Source organism: Lygodium microphyllum, chromosome 12 (assembly GCF_053477565.2).
Source record: "Lygodium microphyllum isolate KBCC chromosome 12, Lygodium_microphyllum_v1.1.10, whole genome shotgun sequence".
Taxonomy (NCBI): domain Eukaryota; kingdom Viridiplantae; phylum Streptophyta; class Polypodiopsida; order Schizaeales; family Lygodiaceae; genus Lygodium; species Lygodium microphyllum.
Window position 1 is genome coordinate 77,447,780 of NC_141146.1, and position 20,355 is coordinate 77,468,134.

Here is a 20,355-nt window from a genome sequence, read left to right on the forward strand (position 1 = left end):
AGGCCCTCAAGACTGCCCAAGTCCCATCCTTGCCTTCTCCATTGCTATAGCACAACGATAGGCTCGCCTCTAGGCCCTTGAGACTGCCCAAGTCCCATCCTTGCTTTCTCTATCGTTGTCATTGTGCTAGCCTGCACATAGTAGCAACAACACTCTCACAACTCATTGCTACTCTTATTCCGACATGCCTCGGCCCCCCATAATGCTCCAAGCCTTCATCCACTCATTCTCCTTCCCTCCTCCCACATCTCGAGAAGGCTCGAGTCTCTACTTCATGTGCAGGCAACAGATCCATCAATCTCTCTCTCTCTCTCTCTCTCTCTCTCTCTCTCACACACACACACACACACACACACACACACACACACACACACACACACACACACACACACACATGCATTCAACAAGGGTCTAACATCGAGTGATCTTGATTCTCTAATGTCCATGTTTGTTGGTCTCTATCTCTCTCTCTTTTAGGGGCAAGTAGACAACTAGGCGGTAGGCCTCTCTCTCTCTCTCTCTCTCTCTCTCTCTCTCTCTCTCTCTCTCGCACAGGCTGGCAATTAGGCTACCAAGCTCTAGCATCGAGTGTGATGTCGATTCTCCATATCGCTTGTGGACGTGCAGGCACCAAGCCTTTCTTAAGGCCACAAAATTGGTCGACATAAACCAGGTACAGTCCAAACTTCATAACATATATTGATCATAGCAATGTAAGCTTTCAAGTATCTCGATTCTCCACCTTGGTCTAGTAGCTCTTTGTTGTGCTTGAGTAGCGAGCTCAAGAGCTCTCATTTCCATACCTTTACATTTTTGTCGATACTAAAAAATGGAATGTTTCCATGTTTTATATGATGAGTCCAGTCTCCTCATTCTAACATATGCCTATTTCTATGAAACATGCACTTTCATCTTGATTCTCCATCTCTATTCAATGCACAGGTAAACAACCAACAATCTCTATTTTTGAGATGGTGTAGGGCCCACACAACAAGTTCTTCCAACTAGCCATCTTCATCTCTCTAGTGTCTACTTAGACATAGCCAAGTAGCAAGTTCTACGCTCCAGCAATCACAACCATGCTCCAACAGTCTTCATCTCCCCTAGGCACAAGTCATAGGTGAGTTACTATTGTGCTTTTTTTAAATGCATGCATACCACATATGAATATAAAACTTTAAATTAATAAGTCTACTACACTCATACTATCATTACCTACTTGGTTGAATCAATCCCTCTCTCCCTCTCTCTCTCTCTCTCTCCCCAACTAGGTGTTTGCATAAGACTCGTACTAAGAATAGGTAAGCTACAAACCTAAAGTTGTCATAAGCAAATAGGTAAGCTTGCTCTATTTTATGTGATATTAATTGAGTATGATGTATTATTGATAGCTCTCTATTCTACAACTTCATTCACACTATTAAATTTATCAAAATGTAAAGAGGGGAGTGGATGTGTATGCATATTGAGTGTTGCATTTGTTTAGGTCATTTATTTACATGTTTTTTTATTGTATGAATGCTAGTTTTAAAGTCTTGTTAATGTGTTATTTGACGATGGGAAGGCCTAGAAAGGATAAGTGTCAAAGATTGTTTGAATAGATCGGGACTACTTTTCCAAATATCTTCATTTTGTAAATCCTCAATTGCTATTGATTGATCTATTCTCATACATACTACAATAAATGATAGCGGAAGTAAACTTTTAAAAAACATCCTTCAACTTAGGAATGCCGATGAAAAATGTACTTATCTAATGAAGGCTATTCCATATTTTTAGCCATCATTTTTAAAGGGCAAAGTCATTTTTGCCCTTCAAAAAGAAAAGACATGGTAGACTCCAAATTTGAGGGCTGACACGAGTGCTGAATGAGTGGCCGGTGAGGGCCAATGGCCATGCACGTGAACTAGTGCCTAGAACTGAGAAGGGTCTCGTGTGATGCGGCCCGGAGCCTGAAGGCGTGATACTTTAATATTGGTCAGCTTTGACGGCTCACTACTGCCGGGCTGGGCGGCGCGCGCATGCAAAACACGCGATCAACGACGGGCAGGCTGGCGATAGCCCGGGTGTTAAAGAGACGGGCGTGCGCCGTTCGTACGGCCTCCCAAAAAGAGCGATTGGGATTCGGCAGTGAGTCCTGCGGTCGTGACTCGTGACTGTCCAGGAGACAGAAAAAGAAAAGAGAGTACGTTTCGTACGTTTCTTATTCAATCGAGCTTATGATTACGTTGACTGCAGGCCCTCGCCCCTCGGCCCCCCTGGCCCCGGCCCCCCACTCGCCAAGCATAGACAATAATAAGAATGCTGTCTCCACTCTTTGTACAGCTGCTGCGCCTGTCGATCCGATTTACAAGACGTGAGAGAGTCTCTCTCGTCGCTCGATCCCGTATCCTTATATCTCCACAGAGGAATATCAGGCAACGTGAGAGACAGCGAGACGTCTGCGAGAGCTGCAGACAGACAGAGAGACAGAGCCGTGAGACACAGCGAGAGCGAGAGCGAGAGAGAGAGAGAGAGAGAGAGCGCCTGCAATACCAGTTCTGATAACATGGGCAACTGCCTCGATCTCGCCGCGACCTCTCGCTCCCCCTCATGGACTACCACACTGTCTCCTTCTTCTTCTTCTTCACCATCTTCATGGTCTTCTTCGTTTTCTGCAGCATCGTCCTTCTCCTGCGACGCATCCAGCTCTGCTGCTTCATCGACTCGTAATCATTCCTCCCGCGCGGGCGCCGGCTGCTGGTGCTCTTCCCTGCCGGCTTCTCTCAGTCCCTTGGTTATAATTTCCTCCTCCTCCTCTTCTTCCTCTAATGGTGTCGATAAACAGTTGCCTGATGCCCCCTCCCTGTTCGACTTATACAGCTTGGGGCCCGAGCTCGGTCGCGGCCAGTTCAGCATCACCCGGCGATGCGTCGAGCGGTCGTCCGGCCGCCATTTCGCCGTGAAATCCATCTCCAAGCTCATCGGCCTTTCCCGCCCAAAGGACGTCGTCGCCGAGATCTGTATCATGAGCAAGCTCTCGGCGGCCGGCGATGATCATCCAGGCAGCCGCCATGACGGCCTCCAGCAAAATTACAGCTACACAGTCGCGCTCCACCAGGTGATTGAAGACCACGCCTTCGTCCACATCGTCATGGAGCTCTGCCGCGGCGGCGACCTCTTCGACAGGCTCGCCCTCAGAGGCTGCCTGTGCGAGGCCGAGGCGGCGGCTCTCATGAAGCGGCTGACGGAAGCTCTCGCCTTCTGCCATAGCCGGGGAGTTATACACAGGGATATAAAGCCCGAGAACATTCTCCTGATTAGCGATCACCGTCATCACGGGCAGCTGGCTTTGGAGTCGATTAAGCTTGCAGATTTTGGCCTCGCGGCCGTTATATCGGCACACGACGACGACAATGGTGATGATGATATGATGATAGAAAGCCATCGGAAGCGACCGACGGAGATAGCCGGGAGCCCCTACTACATGGCGCCGGAGATACTGCTGGAGCAGGAAGGCGGCTATGGCAAAGAGGTCGATGTGTGGAGCGCAGGAGTGATCCTTTACTTAACCCTCAGCGGTGCCCTTCCATTCCCCGTAGAGAGAGAAGATCACCGACCAGATCAGAGCCTTGACGCCATGAGATTAAGAGCCAGATCAAGATCACTCAGCTTCTCCGCCGACCCCATCTGGCAACACATCTCTGCCTCTGCCAAGGAACTTGTTGCCAAAATGCTTTGCCCGGATGCTAAATCGAGAATCACCCCATCCCAAATCTTAGGTGAGGCCTCGAATAAGTACTATACTGCAGTTATCAGTACAATTCAGTGCTTATCGGTACGATTTAGTACTCTTGGAGTACTCTATTGTAGCATCAGGATTCAGTACTGTTGCAGGACCATATGTAGTATCACTGCTTTCAGTCTATTCTTGCAGTACTATAGCACTGTGGCCATAGTATCTACTGTGAATATCATCACTCAGTCTGTTATAACTGTCTGTGAGCTTTTGTATATTACTCCGTACTTTGCTGATCATTTTTCGATTGTCTTCGATTTCAGAGCACCCATGGATTGCCCATCACTCGATCAATTCTTGCCACCCACCCAGCAGCTTGAATGATATGAGAGCTTCAAAGCATATGTGAATCTGAGGAATCGCATGTGGACATCAAGCTCGCTCATCATAATTCTGTCATCTCCGATTGCGCCCCTTCAACCTTTTCCAAAGGCGTCTCACGAAGGCATCGCGTATAGGAGATAGCCACGCTCAACGTTCATCACTCCATCATGCCTTGCACCCCTTCGAGCTTCCGAGGCGTCTCAAGAAGGCATCATTCTATGCATGCTCATTACTCAACTATTCTTGTAAGATAAGATAAGATGCCTCGCACACCGTCGAGTTTCCAAAGCGTACTCTGAAGAAGGCATCGAATTAATATTAATGCAAATGGTGAATGTGCATCATCATTCTATCACACTTAGATACCTTGCATAGGGCTAAAAGGCCTAACTACAAGTTAGAACTTCTAGCAATTCGCCTGATCCATTTCCTCGTTCCCAAGGACATGGACAAACCTTTAACATGACACTGCAACAGCTCCCTCATAAGCTCTCAAAAGGCCCACCTTTACCCTTACTCCGAGTATGCACAAGTGATTGAGCGCTGTCAACTTGAAGTTAGGGAGAGGCCTTAATATCGAGCTGCGCTCACACGGCACATTAACTGCCGGTGGTATAGTTAAAACACTATCAACTTGAAACCTTACATGCACATTGGTGCACATAACCTGCACCGTCTAAAGTTTTCCAAGTTGAACTTGCATATGTGTATATATACGTATGTACATGTGCCAACATTGGCATTTAATCATCTACTATAAATCCCATTTCCTACAGACATCAATTCAAATTTACTGGTTCCATCCATTTTTCTCCCTTGCTTACTTGCTTTAACATTCATTAATGCTACAAGTGGCTAAGTAATTGATCCAAAGGACAAGCTATATGCATTATCTAAGGATCCACCTTTCTCCCGATCTAGATCATCATCATCAACCTTTATGACAATCAAGACTTGTAAGCCCATCAATTGAGATTATGTGTGTTTGGAGTTCTAGTATTTTCATGATTTGTGAAAAAAAGCATGTTCTATATTGGACGATGTTTAATGCAAATCAATGAATGCCAAAATGTAATATCGTTCACATCCAAACATCTATCAATGCGTTAACGTGATTCTTGTTGGTCTCTCTATTTCTCTCCATTAATTGGTCATGAAATTCACACAAGCGTGCGCACACACACACACAAACCTCCCTTATAGCAATGGTGTCAAATTATACTACGATTTTATAGATGCCCCCATTCTTGCTCATTATATCAACGAGATAAACAAAACACGTCACTAATATGCAATTATAGCAACGTTTGCAAAATTAAACAAACAATACACAAGTTTTGAAAGACCCATGTTTTCTTTTCTCTTCTCCTTTCCTTTCGATTTTTCACATTTTATAGATGGAGATTCTTCTTATCCTCATTTCTAATGGCTTAGTGCTAAATTTTGTGGCAACCTTAATCCCTTCAAAATCTACCTTAGTATGATCCTCACTATATGTATCGATACATACAAATACACGTAGGCAAATATTTTGACGGATAGCTTGATATTGTAAAAAATACTTACGATCAAAACTCTTACTATCTATACTCCATTTAGAAACCATAGCACACTCAAGTGAGCATGCATAAAATCTAAAAGTAAGGGATTTCTATATTTCTCTATTATCATAGGTATTTGTCTCTTCTTCTTGTTTTTCTTGCACACAACTTCTAGAAAAGAAAGCCATGGCTTCAACGTGTTGATCGACACACACACACACTAGTCATCACTCACACACACGCACACACACACACACACAATGTGACTAGTGTGTATGTGACGACTTGTGTGTGTGTGTGTGTGTGTGACACAGTGTGACTAGTGTGTGTATGTGACATAGTATGACGAGTGTGTGTGTGTGTGTGTGTGTGTGTGGTGCACGTGTGTGTGCATATGTGTATGTGTGAGAAAAAGAAAAGAAATGTAACAAACTAGGTTTCTTTTATCAAAAATTAGTTCATTTTAATGTGAAAATCATATAAAAAGAGAGATAGAGAGAGGAAAGAGAGAGAAAGTCTAAATGGTTTCTTATTTTGTCACTTTCATTGTTGGAAGATCTTCACATACACATGCACGCATGTGCACACACACAGGCTTGATGTATAAGTATGGTTGGTTTCGTGATTTCATGTGTCATAGAGTATATACTATTGGAGTGGGATTGTGTGTGCATAATGGTGGAATAAGAAGACATTGGATTTGAGCTCTTCAGCAAGCTTATGTCAATGTCGAACTATTTACCATTATATCTATTTTTTTGTTGACGTATAATCAAATACTTTCATATGTAATTATCAAAGAATAGTCTTGGGTGGAGGAAGGGGGCGTTGTTACTCACAAATATGTATGTATACAATATGCATTCAACGAAATGAATTACTTTTTTTTTTGGGTTAAAACTTTGCACATATAAAGGTTTCCTTCAATAAGGATACTCACAAATTGAACAAAAGAGGGTTCATTTTATTCATAAAAATTTTATAGACAAGGGGTTTTCAATTAGGCCTTAAAGATATGTGATAGTGAGGATTTACATATACTAAACCCCTTTAAAGAAGAGTATTTTTAGATAATATAAAAGTTCAAGATTGAAAATATAAAGTATAAATTTTTAATAAAAAATATAAAATAATTACAAATCATAAAAATATATATAACACAATTGCGAATCTTTTGGGTGTGTTGCATGAATCTCCTAAGGAGACTCCCTTTGATTTCCTAAAACAAACTAAGAAAACAACTCCTCCTTAAAATTTCTATTAAAACTATTGGATAGCCTTCTAAAAATGTTTGTAAAAGCTAGTATAATGAAAGGCTTTCTTTTTAAAAGTTTATTTTTAAAAAGGTAGATCATTTTTAAAGATTTGTATTTTTCCACAAGCTAGTACGTCAATTTCAAAAGTTGTGTGGCATAAATTCATTATTCTTTATGAAAGTTAGTATTCAATGAGATATGATGGTACATGATAAGAATCTTAAGACTTAGAAAACATAAAGGTAAAACTTTGATGCTTTATTGACAAAAAGGATATTCTTATACCTACTTGACAAAGTGTACAATCACCAATCAATTTATATCAACGACCAATTGTGAAACTTCCATTAGTATGCTATCATTTTGCAAAGATACTATCAACGTACTTTTGCATAAGCAAACTATTATATTATCAACAAAATTTAAGATTTACATAGTATGATATATAGCTATCCTACACTATAAAACACAAAAACTGCAATGTCCAAATATTATTATAAACTAATAAATTTGTGAGTATTATAGTACACTTGAAAAAAGAGATATTTAGATTTCTATAACATTAAACACTACAATATTCCAAAACACAATATAAAATGGTAATATTCAATCATAAAATATTGATATATTAGTGTGAGCTAATATGTTTTTTTGTGTGCTACAAATTTTTGCTTTAAGAGATGATGATATCTCTCTTGCTTTTTCCACCCCAAATAGATTAAGAATTGTGAAAAGAAATCATTGACGGATAATGAGACTTGTCAGTTTTCATATCTTTTACTCTTGGTTGGTTTTTAGTAGTAAAATTGATGTACTACTACTCTATATGCTACAAATAAATGTATCTGAAGATAAAAAATATCAATACTTATTCAATCCTTGAATGCTAAACTCGCAGGGGTCACTCATTAATATATGTATATATAACATGAGTTCAAAATAAGGGGTTTTTAAAATACTATTTTATACATTTTTTACATACAGAAGGGTGTCATATAAAGTGGTTACTTACAGATTGAATAGAAAAGGGTTGTGTTTTATTCAAGAAAAATTTACAGATTAGGATATTTATAAATAGGCCATGAACGCACGTTATATCGAGGATATATATATATAGTGAACCCCTCGAGATGCTAAGAAGAAATATTGTAGTACATTTATAGATCTCCACTTTAGATTCACACATTATTTCATCCTATGAAGAGTATTTAAGACGTTTTATTATTGCCTCTTGAATTTTAACTAAATAAAATAAATATTTTAATATTAAAAAAACAAAGATAAAATATAAATGAACAAGAAATTATGAGGTCATCTCATTGACCACCTTATCCAAAGAGAGCTTCTTTGTTATCACCCTCAAGAGGTTGATGTAAGCATCTTCTTATCCTTCACACAAAGAGAAGAGTATCTTGGTAACAACTTTATGTCATCAACGAGCCTTCCAATGAATACATCAAACTTCTTAGACTTCCCTTTCCAAATGGTATTTTCATAATCTTGCAATCTTTTTTGAATTTTCACATTTCAAATGTTTATGTTTTCAACTACAAAAATCAAATCTTGTAAAACCCAAATGTAGCCTCTTTTGAACACTTAGTGAAATGTCATTGGGTCATAAGTACAAAACCTCTTTATCTTGGAGTTCTCATAACTCACTATACTAAGTTCTAATAAGCACTTTCTTTTGAGGTTTAAGCCTATTTTCCCATTCTTTTACATGTATTCTTCATATTCTATTGTGAAGAATCTAATCTTCTCTATGAATGACATCTTTCTCTTGAAATCATTATCATAGTTATGATCCCAAGCCAGCAACTTCTCTTCTCTAATGCTTGTTTTTTCATACAATTTATGTCAATACATTTAAAGTGATTTGTATGATGATACTCTTTAAGATGCTATTTTAAAAGCCATAATTATTCTCTTGAGAAGTATATTTAAATAAAAACCACTCCCAAGATTTTCAAATGGATCTCAATCATATTTAGAAAACAAAAGTTTTGAATAATATCATTGTTGCATTTAAAAAGTTAAATTCTTTACAGAAGTGATGCTATATCTAGCATGGAAATTGACATTTCCAATTGGACTCATGCGTAGCTCACCTAAGAAATGAGCTCAAGTGATTGGAAAACTATCATCTTGAAGGATGCAAAAATGCAAAAAACATTTTTTATTCCAATTTATGATCCTTTAATGTTTAACTCACTAGTAACAAGTGAAAATACATGCAACCAACTCATATTAGTCACCTCTTATATATTGGACCCTGTGCTTGGGTAACACAAGGTTTTTGTTTTTGACCTATCGATCCTCATCATGGAATATACAAAGAGAGAAATCAATTTTTCTTTGCATTAAACATAAAGTTGGTATGCTTGAGGAGTGAGAGCTAACTATGGCAATATAATAGATATAGGCCTCTACTTTGGATATGTCAAAGCTCAATTCTTTCAGATGTTGGTAAGGCTTCACCAAAACCACCAAACAAAGTATTGTGTGGTCTAAGTCTAAGACTTGTGCCTCATCTATGGGGGCATGATGTATTTGCCTAGACAAGAGATGAAATCATATTTAACAAGCTTATGTCTTTTATATATCTCCTAATCTTATTTTATTTTGAAGGAAAAGTACTAGTTTCAACCTCTCTACCTATCATTATGAGTTCTATTATGTTTATGCTATGGAGAGAGAGTATGTGAGCATCAAAATGGGGGACTTGATAGATAGAAGCTCTTATCATTATAGTTTCTCCAAATCCATTCCTTCATTATGAGAGGTGAGGTTGAGGGTTTGTGTGAGGTTGAGTTGAGATGGAGTGAGGGACATGTTGTACAGCTCATCTTGCTCTACGTTCTCCCTTCCTTTCCATCTTCTCTTGTCCATATTGCATGCAAAGATGGACATGAGGATGTGAATCAATGCAATTCATATCACGTGGATCATGGAAGGAATTTTATCAAAGTATCATAACTATAATAAGGTAAGTTAGATAAGTGTGCTCTAAGAGGTAACTGACTAAGTATATCATGACCTTAAAACAATAGCTTAACATTGGGACTATTGGACACAACCTTTATTATTTAAAGAGAATGATGGACTTAGTAAGACTCCCTCTCACATAGCCTACTCATATATGAATTTAACAACGAATCTAGATCTACCTTCGGTAATAATAGTTTGATTCGAATCTTGATCGGCCTTTGGTAATGATAGTTCAACTTGAATCTTGGGTATAGAGAGCACTCTTACCTAACTTACCTTGTTTTAGTTATGATACCTCAATATATATCACTCCATGATCCACATGATGCTATTTAGTTTAATCCACATACTCACGTCCATCTTTGAATGCAATATGGAGAGAAGAAGATAGAGAAAAAGGGAAGAAATAAAGCAAGATGAGCTCCACAATACATCCTTCACTCTCTCTCAACTCAACCTCATAGACACTATCACCCTCACATCTCACCATGAAGGGATGGATATGGAGAACCTAGAATGGAAATAGATTCTCTCTATCAAGTCCCTCACTTTCACACTCACTCTCTCCTCCACTCTTACACAAGAATGAAAAGAGAAACACAAATAAAAATTCCTAAAGTTTGTGTATACATGAATAGCCTTATTTATTAGATGTCATCCTTTGTATACACGTTTTAAGGGTTTCTTAGCCTCATGGGCATCCCATCCATTTCCATGGTCCTAGACTACTCTTCTCAAAGTGCATATACCCTAATTACCCAAAACCTTATCTCTCTAAGGTGTATGCTAACTCATGTATTCTCTATGATTATGGAGATATCAAAATAATTTATTCCTTTGTATGGAAGAGAGTTTGGCTCATGGCTTTTTACATCAACTAAGTATGTATATGTTGCATTATCAAAATAATAGAGTCCATGCTACCAAAATTGCACATTGAAAATTATGGTGTGTTGTTTCCCCAATCTTGCTACACCTTGTTACACATTGTTAATATTATGCCATGTTTTTAATGAGTGTTAGCTCCATGGTCTTGACATCAAAGGTAGTGTTTGTAGCTTACACTAAGAATGAGGAATATTGGGATAGTTGATGAAGAGCCTTGGTAGACTAGGGATGGTTGGGTGAAGTTAAGATGGGGTGGATCTTGTTGAGTTGAACTAACTAGTTCTTTGGTGGGTGATAAGTAAGGGGTTGTGTCTCAAGGGTGCAAAGACAATGGCTATTTGGATTTAACTAATGGCACTAAAAAAGAAGATATAGACAATGCAGGGCCATCCATATCGATGGGTATTTAGGAGATCCTTCACAAACATGTAACTCATGCTTTTTCTAAGGGGGTGTGTCTAAGTCAATTATTTAGTGTGACTAGTGCATGTGTAAGTACAACTAGGAGGTGGATCAAATTCTAAGTAAATATAAAATGTTGTCTCATGCTTAAGGACCCAATTGGTATAAAGTTTTATTACAAACCTTAGGTGATAGGTCATTTATTTAAGGAAGTCAAAGATGTCCTACCCTATTGTCCCCTAAATTTTTATTATGAGGAGAAGAGCTAGTGGGTTAAAGATAGAGCTCATTGATCAAGGCCACCACATACTTCTAACTTAAGAATCCCTGGGTGTAGTGAAAATGTGGCATATGTATCTAAGATGGAGTTTATGTATATTCTCTCTCTCTCTCTGTCTCTCTGTCTCTGTCTCTGTCTCTCTCTCTTTAATTAAATAAAATAAAATAATTGGAGAATATCTCAGAATTAGGGCCAAAACGCTTCAAAGATGGCACTTTTGTTGATTACAAGATTAAGGAAAGAGCCAATGAGAGTTTGCCACATGTGCAAAAATATGGTATTCTTATCTCCTCTTATTTGGAGATAGAAGACACCATTTCATGGATTTTTCCTCTTTTTTTTAAACCAAAATCTCTAAGATATGACATCTTTTGGTAGTTCCAAAGCTCGTAAAGATAATAAAGGCTGACAAAAGATGAGATGCAATTAATAATATTAGTTTTGTAACTTTCAAGTCACGGCAAGTGTATTTTCATTAGCCTTGTTGACATTCATTCTGGGTTCATCAACCTTTTTTCTTTTTCCATGGCTTTCACAAGGAGTCCTTCTCATTCTATAAACTCTTGCACCATCTTTAACAAAAATGCAGATGGAAAATGGAAGTCCAAAAATATTTAGTATAAACAATTGGGTTACCATGTTGCTAACTTATAGGGGCTCTTACAAGGTAATGAAAATGAAACAAGAGGACATCAAGTATTACTGGAAGGGAAGTACCACTAGTTTCAATGTTGTTCCTCAAGAGAAGGTGCATATGGAAAATTTGAAAATTTACCATTGCCAAACCTTACATTCTTGAATTGGGATACTCTTGATGAAGTAATGGTAAAGAGCTTCAAACTCAAAAAAGCCAAAGACATTCAAAAAGCCATGATGCTTAGAAGGATATCTACAAGAATGCGCTTGTCATGGTTTAAATACAAGGCTAGTTGGCTTTCTATTCTTTAGTACTTTTCCTTTCTTTGAACTTTTCTCCTTCTTCAACATAGGCTTATCTTCATCGATTTCATTCATCATCAATAGATTCCTTACTGTAGTCTATCTTTTTTATTGTTGGAAGAATTTGAATTCACAGGTACCCTCTTTTCTTCTAGAGGAGATGGATCGAACTTGAAAGGAGAAAGCTTCAGCATATCTTTCTTTGTGGAGGGCAACATGCATCTTTATGGTAGTTTCTTGGCTATGGCCTTATCTTTCTTTATAGAGGCAACAAAATACTTTTTGGTGCTTGAGTTGGCAGTGCCCTTTCCGCCCATAACACCATATTGGGGAATATGGGAAATTCCCACAAGTTTGGGACACATGGGCAAAGCTTTGGATTTCCCATAACTTAAACACCATTTCTCCAAAATGAGTGCTTTATGGCTCTTTAGATCCCATTTTTCAAGCGCTTTCCAATGATAGGTCACATGATAGCACAAGGAAATTTTGAAGAGTTCCTACATAGGAAAACTCTTAGAATGTAGGAAATTCACTATTTTTCCCTAGGTATGTATATATGGACTCCCTATGGATAACTAGGGAATTACATTCCCTCCATCTCATGGTAGAAAATCCTAGGCATGCATTATGAATTCCTTATACACAACTAGGGAATTTTATTCCCCACAACTTAAAGTAGGGATTTTTAAGTCATCTAACTAGGGAATCATATTTCTCACATAGCATAGTAGAGAATTATAGGCCACATAACTAGGGTTTTCATTTCCCCACATTTCATACTAGGAAATTACAAATAGCCATTTCAAGAATATATACTTTGTGAAAATTTACAAATAGTTTGTGGAAATGGTCACAAAAAAAATTACACTTAAATTAAGTAGTCATGCAATAATACAATATTGCTTCTCATCCCTTTTTTACAACCTTTTGTAAAATTCTTCTCCTTACTCCTCTAATGGTTATTTGGTGATGCAGCAAGCCTTATAAAGGTAGCTATATTGATCAATAATTGAATATTTAGCACCATGTGACCTAGCTCAATAATTATGGAGATTATGAGCCAATTGTACTATGCCATTTGTGCATGTTCTTCCAAAAGTTTTTGATGCATGTACATTGCAAAAAAAAAGAAGAAAAGGATCTTGTTTTGCATAAGGGCAATGTCCTACAATAAGCATCAACATACTAAGCCTAGCTCTATGGAAAACTTTGGCATAAGTGGCCTTAAAAGAGATATACTAAACTTATAGAAAGATGTTGCATTCCATGTTCGTAAGGTCTCGAAGATCCACCTTATAGAACATGTAAGATATCACATAAGTTCAAAATTAGAAAGGGTATATTTACTATGTTGACTTATAATTTTCTAAAAGCAGAAGGGTTTTCTAAATGTGCTCAATGTAAATTCACATTAAGGGTCTTTTTATTCAAATATTTTCAGAGGCACAATTGGGGTGGAGGGGGGGATGTGTCATGAGGGGAGGTGTGGGGTGGGGATGGGATGGGGGGGCACAATGGAGGAAAAGAGTCAATAGTTAGACTTGGGAGTGTGTGTGTGTGCACATGTGCATGCATGCATGTGCACACATTTGATTAGTTAGGAAGCAATTGGTAGAGCCTGCTAGATTCTATATGAAAGGATGAAATGGCTGACCCAAATTATGTTCTTGAGCTAATTGTTCTGATCCCTTTCTATTGTGCCCTCCATAGTGAGATGCAAATGGGAATTATCAACCCAGTTTCTCTAAGAACAAGGAAAGTGGTAGTAGCCACCAACATTGTTGAAGCCTCTTTGACAATTTATGACATTTAAAATGTAGTTGACCCAAGATTTGCAAAATACAATGCTTTCAATCCCAAGCTTGATTTAGACTCCCTCATCATTACATCCATTTATCAAGCATATACAAAACAATGTGCAAGAAGAAGTGTTGGTCATATTGGATTGGGCGAGTGCTACTAGCCCTATACAGAAAGTGCATATACTATCATTTGACTTTATGGACCAGCATGCCTTCAATCAGCTCCCTCATCACAACCTCTATTCATGAACCACCCTCATCTTTGGTTATATCGATGGTGGCAAGAATCTATAACATGCATTCCACCTCTATCACTAGATGCAAGAGGACAATTTACAACCTAACAACCATACTTTCATTTCCCTCCTCAAGGCATATGCTAAGGCCAAGTCATTTGTTGCCCTACTAGAGGAGAAATCACAAATTTTACTTCCTTAGTTTCTTCCCTCTCGTTCTCTCCTTCCCCATCCTTATAGTAGTTCCTCGCTATTCTTCTTCACCCCTCCCATTTCTCTCTTCTAATTTAGCTTTAAATACCACACAAATATGTGCTTATTTTGCGCTTGTTGCTAGGAAGGCATTGTTGTTGTATGCTCTAGTGCACAAGTTTTCCTAGGCTCTGTCTTGACTATTGAGATCATCTAAAGTTCTAGCTTATGTCTTTGGAGTTGCTAGGCCATTCTCATTACAAGCATGGAGGTAGTGTCAAGATTGTGGGAGAGAAGGAAGGAGTCTCACTTGTAGCTTTCTTGCTTGCACAATGGGGGAATACACACAAGGGTGGAGGTTGAAAACAGTTTTCCTCTTCTTAGTTGTGTAAGCCAAAAAGAACTCAAGTACATAGAAACAGAAGAACCCTATATATGGGTCTCAAAACCAAACTCAACTAACTAAGGTGGCATACTAACTGAGCCACGAACTAGAGTAGATAAGGATAGCTGTCATCTAGCTATTATTCATGGGCGGTGTACCAACCGCATCTACAGCTAACAAGTCGTGACATAAATGCACAACAGTCACCCTGGCATATCACGAGTGGAGCTCGATATCTCAACACTCCCCCTCGAGCTCAATCCCAATTCCTGCACACCAAGCAGGTCTCTGAACTTGCGCAGCTTCTCTGCGCCCAATGCCTTCGTAAATATGTCAGCTACCTGATCCTCTATGCTGACATAAACTAGATCAATAAGACCTAGTAAAACCCTCTCCCGCACATAGTGATAATGCACCTCAAAGTGCTTTGTTCTAGCATGATAGATTGGGTTATTTTCTAAGTCTATACTGCTCATGTTGTCATAATAAATGGCAACTGGCCCATCTGTAGGCTGATGCATATCATAAAGTAGCTTATGCAACCAAGCTACCTCACATGCAGCCATTGCTGCACCCCTATACTCAGCCTCTGTGCTCGACAAGGCAACTGTAGGCTATTTCTTGCTACTCCAAGTGACTGCAGCACTCCCAAAAGAGAACACATATCCATTGGTAGATCGTCTATCAGAAATACTACCAGCCCAATCAGCATCAGTGTATCCATGCAACTGTATCTGGACCCCAATCTCATAAAGTAGTCCATACTGGAATGTGGACTTCACATACCTGAGTATGCGTCTAGCCGCATCCAAATGCGGTTTCCTTGGAGCCTGCATAAACTAACTTACCAATCCAACAACGTAGCTCAAATCTGGCCTGGTAATAGTCATATAAATCAAACTTCCTACTATGCGTCTGTACATAGTAGGGTCTTCCAGAAGATCACCTGCATCTGTGCTTAGCTTTACGTTCTGCTCCAAAGGAACTGAAATAGGCTTACAACCTGTCATACCATATTTGGACAGCATGTCCAATCCATACTGCCTTTGCAAGAGCCATATTCCACTTAGTGATCTAATCACCTCAATGCCCAAGAAATAACGCAGCTCTCCCAAATCCTTCATCTCAAACTTTTGCTTCAATAGCATTTTCACATGAAGAATATCTTCACCACTATCACCTGTGATAATCAAATCATCAACACAAATGACAAGCAGCATAATACCTTTCTCTGTTTTTCTCACACTCACATAAAGTGAGAAATTTGCCTTGGAAATCTGAAAGCCAATAGTGACAAGATACTGTCCTATCTTATCAGACCATGCTCTAGGTGCTTGCTTCAAGCCATACAAGGCTTTCTTCAACTTGCAAACAAACTCAGGATGAACAGCATGCACATAACCTGGTGGCTACTCCATATAGACCTCTTCTTGCAAATCACCATGCAAGAAGGCATTCTTTACATCCATCTGATGTAAAGACCATCCCTTTGATGTAGCCATAGCAATGACTACTCTTACGGTTGCCATCCTTGCAACCGGACGGAATGTTTCTTCATAATCAATGCCATATGTTTGTGCATACCCCTTGACTACTAATCTTGCCTTGTATCTATTCACAGAACCATCTGCATTGTGTTTCACCTTATAAACCCACTTACAACCAATTTCATGCTTATCTTTAGGCAAAGGTACCAATTCCCATGTAGCATTTGCTTCCAAGGCATCCATTTCTTCATCCATGGCTTTCTCCCATTTTTCTTTTCCCATGGCTTGCTCAAAAGAAGTGGGTTCTGGTTCCTGTATCACATTGACCATATATGCATAGTGAATGGCTGTAAATCCATCATATTTCAGCCTATCCACAGGATACCTAGCTGTGGTAGACCTGCGCAAAGTAGGTTCACTCCCAGGTGCTCTCAAAACATCCCTGGTCTTCCTTACTCCAGGTGTAACAATAGAAGGAATACCCAACTCATCATCAATGCTCTGTTCTGAGCCACTGGATTCACCATCCACATAAGAGTGACATGCATTCACATCAAACATGGGCTGATCTACCTTCTCTTTTCCTTTTCATGATACCTGCATACCACTATCTGCATTGCTTTGAGAAGATTCTCCTGATCTCAATCTGCCTGTCCATGGTGAAGAATGTGAACCACTGCTAGAGGACGCTCCAGGTCCACTAATATCTTGTGACTGCTGCTGTGAATTCTGTGCTGCATTACCATTTTGTGCATCTACATTATCAATCACATTTACTGGTTTATACCAGCTACTCATCTCATCAAAAACAACATCTCTGTTCACTGTAAACTTACGAGTAGAAGGGTTATAGCATCTCTGCTGCAGAGAGTAACCAATAAAGATGCACTTCTCAGCTTTTGGATCCAACTTGGATCTCAACTCATCTGGCACATGAACATAGACAATGAAACCAAAAATTTTCAAATGAGAAATATATGGTTTCCTACCAGTATACCTCTCCTCTGGAGTCATCCCATGTATTGCTGCAGTGGGAGTCCTGTTCATTATGTAGACTGCTGTAGCAACTGCTTCAGCCCAGTAAAAGTCAGGCAAGTCTTTTTCGTTGAGCATGGCACGAGATACCTCTCCAATATGCCTGTTTTTCATTTCTGCACTTCCATTTTGTTGTAGGTTATGACTGCATGAATATTGCTGCTTTATGCCATGCTCCTGCAGGAACCTTGCAAACTCATTTGAGAGGTACTCTCCCCCTCCATCTGACCTTAGGCATTTTATTTGCAGGCCTGCTTCTTTTTCAACCATAGCTTTAAGAGTTTTGAAATGCCCAAAAACTTCACTTTTCTTTTTCATAAAATACACCCAAGCTTTTCTGCTATACTCATTAATAAAAGTGACAAAATAATGACAACCTCCAAGAGATGCACCTTTAGTAGTCCACACATCAGAGTGGATTAATTCCAATGGCTTCTTACTCTCTTGAACATGTCTAGGAAATGGTTTCCTTGCCTGTTTTCCAAATTGACAGGCTTCACATACCTAATGCATTTTTGCAACCTTGAATTTAGGCAATCCTGCAACAATATTTTGGGCCTGCATTGATTTAAGTCGCTGTACATTAACATGAACAATGCGTTTATGCCAGATATCAATATCTGCAAATACACCGGTCCCATGTGCAAACATTGCTGCACTCAATTCAGGCATGTCTGCATCCAACGTAAACATTCTTCCCTTCTTCTTTCTTTTTGCTATCAAGCGACCTTTATTTTTCATATCCTCAACAAAGCATCCATGAGGATTAAATCTGACCTGCAAGCCCTGCTCAACCATTTGACCAACAGAAACCAGATTCTTGGTGATATTCGGGACATGAAATACATCGGACATGTATTTTTTTTTCCCATCCTGTATAGACAATGGAATTTTTCCAATCTGCACAATAGGATGTGCAGTATCATCACCAGTCTCCACAAATCCTGGTTTTTCCATTTTGCTTGCATCCTCCATCCATTCTGCATGACCTGTCATGTGGTTTGATGCACCTGAGTCAACATACCACACATCGTTTCTTTCTTCTGCACTTGTCACAGAATTGGTCATGTGCTGCACCATAAATAAATGCTCATTTTCTGTCATCACCCTGTCTACTAGAAGATGCATAATTCCCTTGTTGCAATTTTCCATTCATGATGTCATTCTGCTTTTTATAGCAGTCTTTAGCCATATGACCCATTTTATCACAGTAGTAGCATTCAACATTACTGTTTGCATTTTGGCCTCTTTGCCATCCACCATGACCTCTTTGGCTCCCCCTGCCTCTAGAGTTACCACGTCCTCCTCCATAGGACTGGAAGACGGCTTTTTTTGAAGTTCCTCCTGAAGAAGATGCACCACCATTTCTCTGCTTCTCAAAGAGAGCAATCAACTCCTCAAAATCAGGAAATCTTTCACGGACGGAAATGGATGTTTGGAACTGTGCATAATCCTTTCCTAGACCATTCAAGGTCACAGAAACTAAATCATCATCTTCCACTGGCGACCCAATGGAAGCAAGTGCATCTGCAATCTTCTTCACCTTTATGTGGTAGTCATTGATGCTCATATTGAATATGCACAATCATAGAGTCTGAAATGCTGATAGACAGCTAGTACATAACTTTCCTGGCTCTCTCATGCCATAATAGTGGTCGCACAGCATAAAATAGGGCATTTTCCTGAGTGCATGCAGAAAACTTCCGCCTCCAAAACAGGCCCTGAAATATACTGCCCTCCTGCTACACTGCGAAGGGCGTCTCAATCTGCAGAGACTTGGTCCAACCTGCAGAGACTTGGTCCCAAAACAGAAAAAATGAAAGCAACACTGGTCCTCTTACCAGAACACCGCTAGCTTGTCTTGCTTTCTTGAGCTCCTTACCATGAACAAGGCTCTGATACCATGTCAAGATTGTGGGAGAGAAGGAAGGAGTCTCACTTGTAGCTTTCTTGCTTGCACAATGGGGGAATACACACAAGGGTGGAGGCTGAAAACAGTTTTTCTCTTCTTAGTTGTGTAAGCCAAAACTAACTCAAGTACATAGAAATAGAAGAACCCTATATATGGGTCTCAAAACCAAACTCAACTAACTAAGGTGGCATACTAACTGAGCCACGAACTAGAGTAGATAAGGATAGCTGTCATCTAGCTATTATTCATGGGCAGCATACCAACCGCATCTACAGCTAACAAGTCGGTGACATAAATGCACAACGGTCACCCTGGCAAATCATGAGTGGAGCTCGATATCTCAATAGGTAGAAGATATGAAAGCTGATAGTCTACAAGAGGATTGCAACAAGCGCAAAATGAAGACTCCTCTCAATCTTGAAACCCTTGTGAGTGTCTTTGCAAGTTGGGCCTACATTTACAATGTTAATAATGTGTTGCTCAAGCGTTGCCCTCTCTTTTTGTTTCTATTTTTTCTTTCATTAGAGGAGAAATAGCCTTTAGAAGCCATTCTCTACACCCATGGATTTTGGACACGTACTTACAGAAGATTGAAGGCCAACACACCTTAGTGCTAAAAGGAAAATTGATGTCTATGGCTTCCTATGTAGCAAAACACGGGCTTGGTGAGGAAGCACTCAATTGTTTATAGCAGATGTAGTTGGATAAGGTGTCTCCTTGAGCAGTTATATATGCTTGCAGCTTGAAAGCTTGTGCCAACTTTGGAGTGATAGAAAAAGGCCATATGTTTTGTATAGAGCTACTCAAAATAGGGATGGACAAATAAATTCTTCTTGCTAACACATTGGTAGACATGTATTCTAAATGTTACTCACTTACAAAAACACATTCGGCTTTTGACAGCAGG

At 39.3% G+C, this 20,355-nt stretch overlaps 1 protein-coding gene across 2 annotated transcripts; it reads left to right on the top strand.

Moving 5' to 3' along the window:
- Window positions 1-2,337: 2,337 nt before the first annotated feature.
- LOC148027942 (calcium-dependent protein kinase 30-like) lies at window positions 2,338-5,114 on the top strand. Of its 2 annotated transcripts, XM_087688973.1 has the most exons (3): window positions 2,338-2,742; window positions 2,863-3,761; window positions 4,042-5,114. In XM_087688973.1, the coding sequence occupies exons 1-3, from the start codon at window positions 2,549-2,551 to the stop codon at window positions 4,125-4,127; spliced, it is 1,179 nt and encodes a 392-aa protein (XP_087545099.1). In that variant the 5' UTR covers window positions 2,338-2,548; the 3' UTR covers window positions 4,128-5,114. The 2 variants fall into 2 exon arrangements, with proteins under 2 accessions (XP_087545099.1, XP_087545098.1); XM_087688972.1 differs by having other exon boundaries at window positions 2,338-3,761.
- The last annotated feature ends 15,241 nt before the right edge of the window (window positions 5,115-20,355 follow it).

What these genes read in the sequence shown, in the direction of transcription:
- LOC148027942 (XM_087688972.1), top strand. Translation starts at nt 2,549, where the DNA reads ATGGGCAACTGCCTCGATCTCGCCGCGACCTCTCGCTCCCCCTCATGG. An exon ending in CACCCCATCCCAAATCTTAG is followed by an intron (nt 3,762 to 4,041) that starts GTGAGGCCTCGA and finishes CTTCGATTTCAG; the next exon opens with AGCACCCATGGATTGCCCAT.